General features: G+C 33.5%; 1 protein-coding gene across 2 annotated transcripts in view; it reads right to left on the bottom strand.

Annotated features, from left to right (window-relative positions):
• Window positions 1-3403: 3403 nt before the first annotated feature.
• The window catches only part of drosha (drosha ribonuclease III), a 45617-nt gene continuing 37459 nt past the window's right edge, over window positions 3404-11561 (bottom strand). For both annotated transcript variants that reach the window (XM_056469650.1, XM_056469649.1), the window contains 8 exons: window positions 10817-10974; window positions 9381-9486; window positions 8728-8869; window positions 8474-8556; window positions 7278-7381; window positions 6419-6511; window positions 5829-5875; window positions 3404-3707 (listed from right to left, as the gene is read on the bottom strand). In XM_056469650.1, the coding sequence (XP_056325625.1) occupies window positions 3592-3707; window positions 5829-5875; window positions 6419-6511; window positions 7278-7381; window positions 8474-8556; window positions 8728-8869; window positions 9381-9486; window positions 10817-10974 (849 nt within the window). In that variant the 3' untranslated portion in view covers window positions 3404-3591. The remainder of the gene's footprint in view (window positions 3708-5828; window positions 5876-6418; window positions 6512-7277; window positions 7382-8473; window positions 8557-8727; window positions 8870-9380; window positions 9487-10816; window positions 10975-11561) is intronic.

Below are 11561 nucleotides of genomic sequence, written 5' to 3'. Positions count from 1 at the left end.
TTCACATGAGGTGGTTTTTAATGAGCAAATAATATAAAAATTACACAGTAAACATCACTGTAGCTGAGCAGGTTACATTGTTGTTTGGACACACATAATGCACAAGATAAGCAACTATGAAAAAAAAAAAAAAAAAAACTAAATTAAATTAAGAGGTCTCAGAATTCTGCCTAATTAAATACAGCCATTCAAGCACAGAATAGTGCACTGTACTCCAACAAAATGGTAAGATTTATAATCTCATTTCAAATTAAACCTCTAACATTATTAAAAGTACATGGTGAGTGACTGATACTTGTTGGTTTGCTCTGAGTCACAGTAATGTTCCATTTCAAACTATATATTTAATTTTTTTCAGCATTTGAGGTTAACCCTCTGCTACTGCTTTCAGTATGGCATCAAATGTCTTGTAAAAAGATATATTCAAACTAGTATTAGTAGCATTTAACACTAAATAAAGCACATAATCATAATAAGAGGGGATCATTTTCATATTAGTTTATGCTGTTGTTAAATTACAAGAAATAGAAACAAAAATTTAAGTGATGCCAAAAACATAAACTCCTATTAACATCAGGCAGGCACTCTTACTCCTCTTGGTGTTATCAATCTGGCAACCTGTGTTTGGCATGGGGTTGTAATCGAAGGGGCCGGGTGGAAAAATGTTTTGAATTTGGAATGCAATACTTAGTTAAACCATTGGGTGTCAATCTTATTATACATCTTGCACCTTTAACTACTGATATCATTAAGAGAGAATTCTGTGCATCATTGTATGCATTTATTACATGTGTGAAATTGATTTCTTTTTAGAGCTGGGCGATAAAATCGGTATCGATATTTATTGACCGAACCCTATTGTCAATATCAATAAAAATAAGATTCGGTATGAAGGCTATAGTTTTATGAAATGTGGCCGCTGAGCGCGCGCCTTGGAAGCAGTACCTATAAGCTTATAAGTTTGTCATTTCCAATGAGGAGACACGACTTGCACGACGCGATGTTGTGCAAGCAGCACACAAGTGGTGCATGCATTTTACAACCACCCTAGTTGAAAACATCTCAACTTTTCCGAATGCTGCGAGCGTAATGCATTTCATGCATGTAGAACTAACCTATCTGCTTCACGCTCTGTATGGAATATACACATTTCATTAACAGTAGACTAATTACCTGAGACAAGCGCAGCACACCCAAACACTGCAGTGCTTTTTGCTTTTCTCCATAAACTTGCATCAGAGCTGCAGCAATGGTTTCCGTTTGTCATCCTCTGAGAAGCTTGATAGGCGCCTAGTTACGAGACACCAGCGGAGCGTAAAAAGTGAAGGAAACCACACACTCGCGCCTGACACTTCAGGTCAGAATAACAACACATGCGAAAATGAGTGCCGTAAAGCAGCAGCGAGGAGAAGATTGTAAATAAAATAGCATCTAAGGATGTTGCCAAAGTGGCCTTTGGTTTCTTTTCTTGTGCATCCCAGCCACTAGCTCCCCATCTGAAAGATTTTTTTTAGCATTGGGGGTAATATAGTCTTTCAACTTCACAATTTGTAATGTTGCAATATGTATTTGAATAATGATGGTTAGTTCTTTTACTCAAACCTCAGATTTGATTATCATAATATGTTTTGTTTACAGAGTTTGAGGTTTATTGTATCATTATTATTCACACCTTACAGATTTTGATCTACCTAAAAGTTTGCTTTGATTTTTTTAGCATTTACACTTTACCACTGCACACACTTTGTTACATTTTATTTATCAAATTTAAGGGTACTTTCACACCTAGACATTTGTTTCGGAACCTGGCGCATTTGCCCAAGTAGCGCAGTTCGTTTGGCATATGTGAAACCAGCAATCGCACTCGGATCCGCACCAAAACAATCGGTCCGAGATCGCCTGAATGACCTGGACTCGGCTCAATTGAAACAAACTCTGGAGCAGATCGATTGCAGTGAGAAAGCAATACGATCTGAACCAAGCTATATCACATTGTATTATGATTATGTAACATGCATTTATATGGCTATATGAAGAGAGAATTATGAGTAGAGCAGGATGCCATCATTCCTACGGGTAGATGTGCATTTCATGTCAAATACGAAAGTGTAAGCATAGTTAACTATTACCGAGAGCTGTTTATCCGTTAGAAAAATAAACTGAACAGCAGTCTAGGTTTATCTGTTATTTATTTCTCTCTATAATGTAAAGCCTATAATGCATAAGCCAACTGCTCTGTATGAGAAAGTATTACCTCTGATTTATATTTGGTGAAAATGTCTGTGGGTGTCACCATTCAAAATTAAAGCACAGCTTTTCGCTTGTAATGTCTTATTGCACATCGTCATATATTTCAAAATAAGGATGCATGACAGCTGAGCAGGACTCTGCAAAATAATCCGTGAAACTCTGACCAATGTGAGAAGCGTTTACTCGCAAGTGACTTGTTTTAGCTATTTTGGTCCATTTAGAAACTTTGCTGCACAAAAGTGAACCGCACCAAGAACAGAGTGAAACATTGTAACAAGTTTAATCCCTATTTCGGAACAAAAGAATTGATTCACAGATGTGAAAGCACCCTCAGAGTCTACTTATTTTTATCTTATTATAAAGAGATCAGATATTTTTGAGTAAATATTTTTGTTTTTGACTATTAAATCTATTTGCCTTATTAAAGTTGGTAAATTAAAAAAAGTGGTTAAAAAAATTCTTAATATCCCTAAATGTATTGTTAAAAACATTCAATAATAATACATGTCAAATGATATGAAACATGATATTGTGATACTTTTTTTGCAATATTGCCCAGCCCTATTTCTTTTTGTCTCTTATGGTGAGAGACTCTTGTTATAGGATTTGCTGACATATATGCCTGCATATTGTTCAAAAACTCGAGAGTTTGAAATATATGGCAGGAGTCACCGTTCCTTATGTTGCCTTCCGTCCCTATGAATTTAGTTCCATAAATAATTAGGAATCTGGATCAAGAAGCGAGATGCACAACATCAAGAAATGACAACATAAATTTTCATTAAGAGCGCATCCAAGAATGTTTGTAATATTAACTGTAATGGCTAAGCAGTATAATAATGTGTCTTTAAACTTTTCTCATCATTTGTATAAAATACAAATATTTCTCTCAATTTGTGTGCTTGTGTGAGTTCATCAACATTAATTTAGTTTTATATTATTGATGTATACACCAAACACACACACATTCTTTTTATTCAAATGTGCACTCCTTTCATACAAGCACATTATTGCTTTTCATTTTGAAATTGATTTATAATTTTAACCAAACACAATAGAAGTACCAAGGCATAGTTTTGAATAAGAAAAGTGCATTAAAAAGCCAATGACCAAGACCAAGTCATTGCAACACACATAGACCAAAAAACTGATGGTTAGTTGATGTAAATTTTAATCTTTTAAAACCTCATTAATATGAATTGATTAAACAAACACAGATTTACACAAAGAATAACAAAATACCAAAATTAAAACTGCTTGCTTTCCTCAGCCTGCCGTTGTCTGATTTACTCCCTGCAACTCTACCTAGGGCATGCTTTTCCTCCTTCACTTTTAGCTGTTCTATCCTTCATCACTATCTCTCTCTTGTCTCTCCCGCTCTCTTCTCATCTCCTTCAGTTCTTGCCGGTACTTCCTTTCGATGAAGCGCTTCTGATGAGCCATCTGAGGAAAGTTATCTGTAGAGGATGAGGAAACGATCAGGATATAGAAGAAGAATTTCATAAATTTTAGGACTATAATGGCTGCTTCAAAGAATTATTTCCATATGTGGTGGGGGAAAAAACATTTCTCAGTGCATTGCAATCGTCTGTTCAAAGTTTCACTTGTATGAGCTAGAGTCAGCAGTATTTGTACTTACAGCCAATTACAAAGACACACAACATTGAAAAAGTACATAAACTTGATTGAAATGAAATTCAAGGGCAATTGTAGGCTTCACTATACAAGTAATGAACTTTGAGACAAGTGCTTTGCATGTACAGTGGGTGACACTTTAAAAAGGGCATTACTACCATGTGTGGTACCGCTGCCGCACTAGAGTAAGAACGTGTTTTTAGGCATAACTGCAGTTTGCGACTATGCCGCCAGGGGGCACAAAAAGACGGGATGCATACAGACAGAAATATACAGTAGCTGTAAATACCCTGCAACTTTTAAATAAAGATGAAACAATGAAACAAAGCATTATAATTCCTTCATAAGTCATTAAAAACTTGTTAACAAGCTTTAATACAATTGTAACCTTAAGTGAAATGAGGATTCATTTTCTAAAGTAAAATTAAAGAAATAAAACAACTAAAATGAACGTTAAAACATACATACAAATAAATAGGCCTAAATAAATAAATAGTGTTTTAGACAAGGCAATATTGACCTTTTTTTTTTAGGTTATAGGCTTTTATAGTATGCAATAATTTCGTTTTTACATATTGTATTGCATTCATTTGTATAGACGTTTTATTATATAGGCCTAAAATGAATGATTATTATCGAATGAGTTCGATTATAACCTATGCTTTTAATGACTGTTGTGGGTGTCTCAAAATACATTTTAAACCAATGTTTTCTTCTTATTATTATTATTATTTAATGAGAACGACACCTAATAAAAATTGAAATGTATTACACCACCTTATTGGAAAAAAACTGTATCAATTACAGTGCTTCCCACAGGAAGTACATGCGGTGGTAGCCAGAATGAAACAACATTTACCCACATTACATAAATATTTAACCATTTAACAGGGTGTGCACGTTTACGATTTGAGGTCATAACATCACCATGATGGTCAAAGAAATCGAAACATTCTTTTCACCCCAACACAACTTTATAGGGCACTATAAAGGCGAAAAAACTTGATTCTTATATTTGCTTTATTCTTATATTTGCCTAAGGCTATGCTTTTCACTATATATTGTTTCTTTTCTAAAACATACAGTATAGTGTAAAAGCATGTTTATTACTAAGAAAATCAAAACAGCCAAACAAAATTATACTTTAATTGAACACATCACATCACCTAAGGTACACGCAAGTACTGTCCTATCTCGTATTGTGAAAAGGCAAAGCTGAAAATCTATGGCTAAAGCGCCACCCACAGCAGCAGAGGGAACATATTGAAGTGGTGACATCTGTATGCTTTCACTTGGCGGTCTCTAATTGTTTTCCCGTGGAAAATTTGAGAATTCATGCCATTTAAATTGTACTACATTTTGCACACACAAAGCTGATAGACAACTGTTTATGCTTTGTGTGTATGTTCTTAAAGGGACAGTTCACAAAAAAATGAAAATTCCGTCATCATTTACGCATTCTTTAAAAGTTCAAGGTTTATTTGACTTTTTTTCTTGTTAAACACAAAAGATATTTTGAAAAATGCTGGCTGCAGGGACCAATTGACCTGTAAATTTTTTCCCTACTATGGTAGTGCCAGCATTTTTCAAAATATCTTCTTTTATGTCAAACAGAAGAAAGAAACTCAAAGGTTTAAAACCACATTAGGGAGAGTTTGGGTTGCAAGATATTGAAAAAAATCTGAAATTGTGATTTTTTGCAGCAATGTATATTGCCACATTGCGATATTGATGCTCAAACAATATATTGTGCAGCCCTAGGGAGAGTGAAAGTAATTTTTGATGTTGGTGAACTATCTCTTTAAGTGTGCTTGTGTATGCAGCAAATAAGGTCAAATGAACCTCTATATCAAAATTATAATTTTTTTTTCTAGTGAAAATAATATAAATACAATCACTTAGAGGTTAAAGAGATATTACTGTAGATATTAAAAGCTACTTACATTTCTCCAGAGCATCCATGGCTGCCCCCATCTCAGCTTGCTGAATACTGTTGGGATCAAATAGGACAGCATCTCAAACAATTGTGCTGACTAAAACCAGCATATATGAACCAAGTAAAAAGGGATTTTCATCTACTTTAAATTTTTAGTTTAAACATCTGACCTTTAACACTTCTATTGAAATTCTATCATACATTTACAGACAGAAACAAAGCACTTGTTACTGTGCTAATTTAAAGTAATATAATTATTACATTGTCACAATTACGAACATTGTCTAACAAATATATCACATCACCTTTTGCACAGTTACAACTTACATGTATATTTTTGTCAGTCAACAAGCACTGCTAAAGCATTATTAACCACTATGTGTTAAATCAATACATTTAGTAGTAGTAGGGTTTCTAAAATAGCCCAAAATGTACTATTTGGGATTAGATTGTGATTGGGTTAGTTTTGTTAAAAAGACCTGGCAACCCTGCACTAGTATGACATACCATCATGTTTTTTTCTATGGAGCAAGAAATTTAGAAGACATTATATGCAGTGATGTAGCAATGATATGGTTAAAGCATGTTAATTAGTACCTTGGTCCTTTTCCACAGCCAATCCTTTCACCTTTAAAATACACTGCCACTGTGTAGGTCCTGGCATGCGAGGGTCCAACAGTTTGAAGTGTTCTGTAAAATAAGATGCAAGAAAATAAATAAAAACTCACTTAAATGGCACAATTATATGGAACTATAGCTTTGTTATACTATTATTATATTAGATAAAAGAAACTAAAAGAAAAAAAGAAGAAAAAAAAAAGTAAATTATACTATCAAACACCTATCAATAAACGGTTTAATATATAACTTTGGTAAGACATTTCTTGGATCAAGAATAAAATCTGGAGTCACTGTCATGTTGGAAGGCCTCTGTTACTCTTAAATAAATACATTCAAAAATAACCAATCAATCAATAAATAAATAAATCACAACAATAGGGGATGCTTGCCTAAATTCCTTGGACTATAAAAACAAATAATCGATGCATCTTTTATTCAGATATGCATTTTAGACTTCTTATAGAATGTGAGCCTTTTCAAATTATCAAAAACTCAATAAAAATCTCAAATGGTGACCAAGGTTTTCCTTTTTTAAAAATGTAAAAGTTATCACAAATCGAATTTTGGTTTGTCATTGTGGGTATGGGGTGCAGATTGATGTAGAAAAGAAAAATAACAAAGCACAAGATAAAATGTTTAAACTCCTTCATACATAAATTAAATGGAGTTTAAACGCTTTCACAAGGAAAAAATGATTCCCTTGATGTGCATTCTCTAAGACCAGACAACTATATTCCACACACTTTTTGGGTTCATTGTAAATATCTTAAAACAGAAAGAGGAAAGAGATGAATACCAAAGAAATCATTGATGTTCATGGACACATGCTTCTTACTTGTATAAAGGAATATCTGGCTCTTTGCCTTCCGTCCGGAGAGTTAGACAGCACTGCTGCAGTTGTGATTTTGGATCGTTCCAATCCTGGTTCAAGATGAACTCCTGAAATAATAAATGAATTAAATAAACAGACGTAATTTATTTGTAACTTTTTTCAATGACTTCTAAGATAATTTTTTTACAGAAGAAAATTTTGTCTGCTATTTAGTCATATCCACTGTTCAAAAATTAAATGAAAATGTCTCAAGACAACTTTGAAAGTGTCTAAAGGGATAGTTAAACCAAAAATTAAATTGTACTTTTTATTTACTTAGCCTGAAGTGGATTCAAACTCTTATTAGTTTCTTTCTTCTGTTGAACACAAAAGAAGATTGATTCTATTCATAGGAAAAACAAATAGCATAGAAGTCAATAATTACTGGTTTTCCAGCTTTCTTCAGAATAGCTTCTTTTGTATTCAATATGAAATAAGTGAAAGAAGAATTCTCTGTTTTTTCAGTTTCACCCAAAACTCAGTGAAAACTTCTTTCAAAAGCAGATCATTAAATTTAAGAGAGTAATCATTTATATGAAAATCAGGTATGAAGAGTGTAAATGTGATTTGGGCTTAAATTTAATAGTTTATGACTTTGTTTTCACTATTACAAGAATAACATTAGCTATGGGAGAGGAGCAGGACAAAAAAAACTCTGCTTAATCCCAATTAATATTCCTCTCTTGAGTTATTACATACAGTATAATGGTTCCTTATAACCACAATAATTTAACGAAGTAGAATCAATTATTTTGGGGTACTTACTAATAATTATTCTTACTTAAAAATTACATTTAAATTGTATTATTAATATTATTTTTTCTTGAATGTTTTTGGTCTCTGAAGAGGTGAATAAGGGTCTGGCTTCAATCAGGAGTGCAACAACAAAAAAAAAGTTTAGCCTGGCTTCAAAGAAATCTTGAACATTTCTTAACTAACAAACAACTGTTAATCTAATTAAAAGTAAGTGTAGTTTAGTAATATGTAATATGTAAGTTTTGGGTGAACTTAGTGTAAATGTTCAGTTTTGGGTGAACTAACACTTAGTATAGTTCCTTAAAAGCACTGGCTTTGGAAAACATGAAAAAGGTGCCCATCTAAAAATAAAATAAAATAAAATAACCTATTTCTTAGTTGATCTCTATTCTAGTTTGACATACCTTGAGTCGTGGGAAGAAGCAAACGTTCATGAATGTGTGAACAAATTCCAGGTCTTTATCTATGTAAAGAGCTGCAATAAATGCTAGAGATAGAAAAAAAAAAAAAAACTTGATAAAAATCCACACAATAAGCATTATGAATTTCAGATTGATATAAACGCTGTACCTGAAATGATAATACTGTATAAAAGCATTCATAAATAAATAAACAAATGAATAAGTAAATAATTACACTGCTGTAATGTCACACTTACACTCCAACAAATCTGCTAAAGTCTTTGTCCGCAGGGCAACTGGTCGTTTGGTCTTGTCATTGGTGATGGCAAATTCCTGCATGCCCAACTCTTCTGCAACCTTCGCTTGAGTCCGGTTATTCACCAATGAGCTGCGCAGGAGCTACAATCAAACATTTCCAAAGCATTTTGAATATGTAAATACCTAATTCATCTATTTTATTTGCTAAAGATTCATATATAAAAATCACAATTTAACCGACTAAAAACAATGCTGAATTATTGAATATAAAATGCAAAATTATAAGAAATGATCAAAGCAAGATGATCTGGATAATACCACACATTGAAAGGATAAATAGCTTTTCAGGATCACTACAGCAAATAGGGAGTTAAAGGAATAATTAACCCAAAACTAACGATTCCTTTATCATAATGAGTTTTATTCTCCTGTTAAACACAAAAGATACCAAGAATGATGAAAACCAGTAACCATTGATTTACATACTATTTGCTTTTCCTACTATGGAAGTCAATGGTGACACATTTCTAACAGAAACTCATTAAGGTTTGAAACCACTTTAGTGTGGGTGAACCATTCCTTAAAAAGGTGACTGAAATAAAACAGGAACTCAAGCTAGGATGAAATGAAGAAATTATGTAGATATCCTCACTGTCAGATGTCCTTCGTGATGGTCTGGGAAGTGGATGAAGAGATATTCAGTTGCCACAAGCTGCATGATAGAGTCTCCAAGAAACTCCATCCTCTGGTTGTGACCTCTGCAGACAGAAATATCATCAGCATGAAGCTCTAATTTATAGTTACGACTTATGCAATTACTGGATTGCATATTCTCACTTGAAAGGTGAATAAATATTATGACTTGAAGTTGAATCCTTAATTAAGGGTTCTGGAAAGATACTCTAACCTACTATATAAGAAAAGTCACACTTAAATGTTTCTAATATTTAGAAAGAATGTAAAAGAGGCTACCACAACCCTAAATACAAGACAAGACATGTCACTCATATAGTTTTGAATAGGGAAAAGTGTAATGGTCAATATGGCGAATGACACCACGCCCACTAATACAGAAGCCAGTCAGCAATCGCCCTGGACGTTTCTCCAGGGTGAAGCTCGAACCAGACGTGTGCTTTTACGGCAGTTTGGTGGTCAAGCTTGAAATATATGCTTTTAAATGAACCAATTGAACTTGATAACAAAAGTTTTTTGGTTTTTTAATCTGTATGAAACAAACGTGAGGTACAGTCAGTCCTGTCAAACACACATCACATGACAGAAACTACTCAAATGACCACAAACTTGTAAACAAAGAGTCACTGTCATTTCTGGAGGAGATTCGCCATCAAGACCAAGTCAGGGCAATCTGACAAAGCATTATTCAGACGATGATAATGTGTAGAATGGCCATAAATGAGGTCAGTGTCATGACCTCCTTCTTTTCGAGTGCGCATGCCCATTAGCTTGGACAACCTGAAAATATGCCGATTTTGTTTGATTCAAACATTTAGAAACAAAACTTATGAGATGGTTGTTGTTTAATTTTATTGGTGGTTTTAAATATGTAATGTAATCATAAGTGTGGCTAACAGTTTTGGAGAATTTGATGTTTCCCTATTCAGATAGAATGCCCGAGTATACTGCCCAAGAGGTGTTTCAAAGATGGCCGCAAAGTGAAATGACTTGCCTTAAAGGGACTTTAGTTGGTGTCACTCATGAGCTTAAAATTTATAATGTTTTTAATCGCAATTTTTATGATTCTTTTTATGATTTTTCTTTTAAGCTGTTTTTTGTCTTTTAAAGAATTCTTTGTATTATACTTTGAAAGAATTATAAATGTTTATGTGTTTATAATGCGATTTAATGTTTATAATAGTGTATATGTATCTTTTTTTTTTTTTGCGGTCAAGTCTCCTGTGGACAGGTGTTGAGAATTAGCAAGTCTGCTAAAACACTTAATTGCCCAGTGTAATTGTGATGTCCATGCCAAAATAAACAAATAAATGACACAAAACCCTTTTTGGAGGCATACCCAGTACAGAAAGCAAATTATTATTCCAAAAATCACAGAAGGACTGGAGTTCTTACAGAGTGAGGTGGTTGAAGCCCACTGTTCGCAGAGTGAAGGCCCTCGCAAGGAGACGTACATGAGTGAACAGCACTCCAATAGCATCCTCAAAATTTGTGAGTTTCTGCAGAACTGGAGAGGATTCAATCAACTGCCTGTCGGTCAGGGGTTCTTGCACCTACACATATAATAGAACATGGAGTGTGTACCTTGATGCATTACATAAAAATAAATATTATCTTAGTACAATAACGTTTAGTCTGGGTGTTTTCTTTTATTAAAAAAAAAAGAATAAACAGCTGAAATGTCAGCAATTTATATTAAAACATAAAAGTTTGAAAAACTGATTACTTATTTACGCATCCTCAAGTCATTTATATTTATATATAAATATTCAATATATTTTTATATTTCCTTCATCCTTTTGTCAATCCACAGAATGTCTATAGGAAATCAAGATTTAGAAATTTAAAGCTGTATTACAAATTTCTTAAAGAAACTTATACAGACCATTTTAGTTCCAGTATACAAACTTCAATTAGTACAAAATGCAGCTGCCAGAGTTCTTACCAGGTCTAGAAAATTTGATCATATCACCCCAATTTTATCCTCCTTACACTGGCTGCCTGTTAAGTTTTGTATTGAATTTAAAATATTGCTTCTTACATATAAAGCTTTACATAATCTAGCTCCTGTTTATCTAACCAACCTTCTGTCTCACTACAATCCAACTCGCTCTTTAAGATCTCAAAACTCAGGGCTTCT

The sequence above is a fragment of the Danio aesculapii genome, chromosome 12 (assembly GCF_903798145.1).
Source record: "Danio aesculapii chromosome 12, fDanAes4.1, whole genome shotgun sequence".
Taxonomy (NCBI): Eukaryota; Metazoa; Chordata; class Actinopteri; order Cypriniformes; family Danionidae; genus Danio; species Danio aesculapii.
The sequence above is the reverse complement of the archived record's forward strand: the minus strand, read 5'-3'. Positions and strand labels throughout refer to the sequence as shown.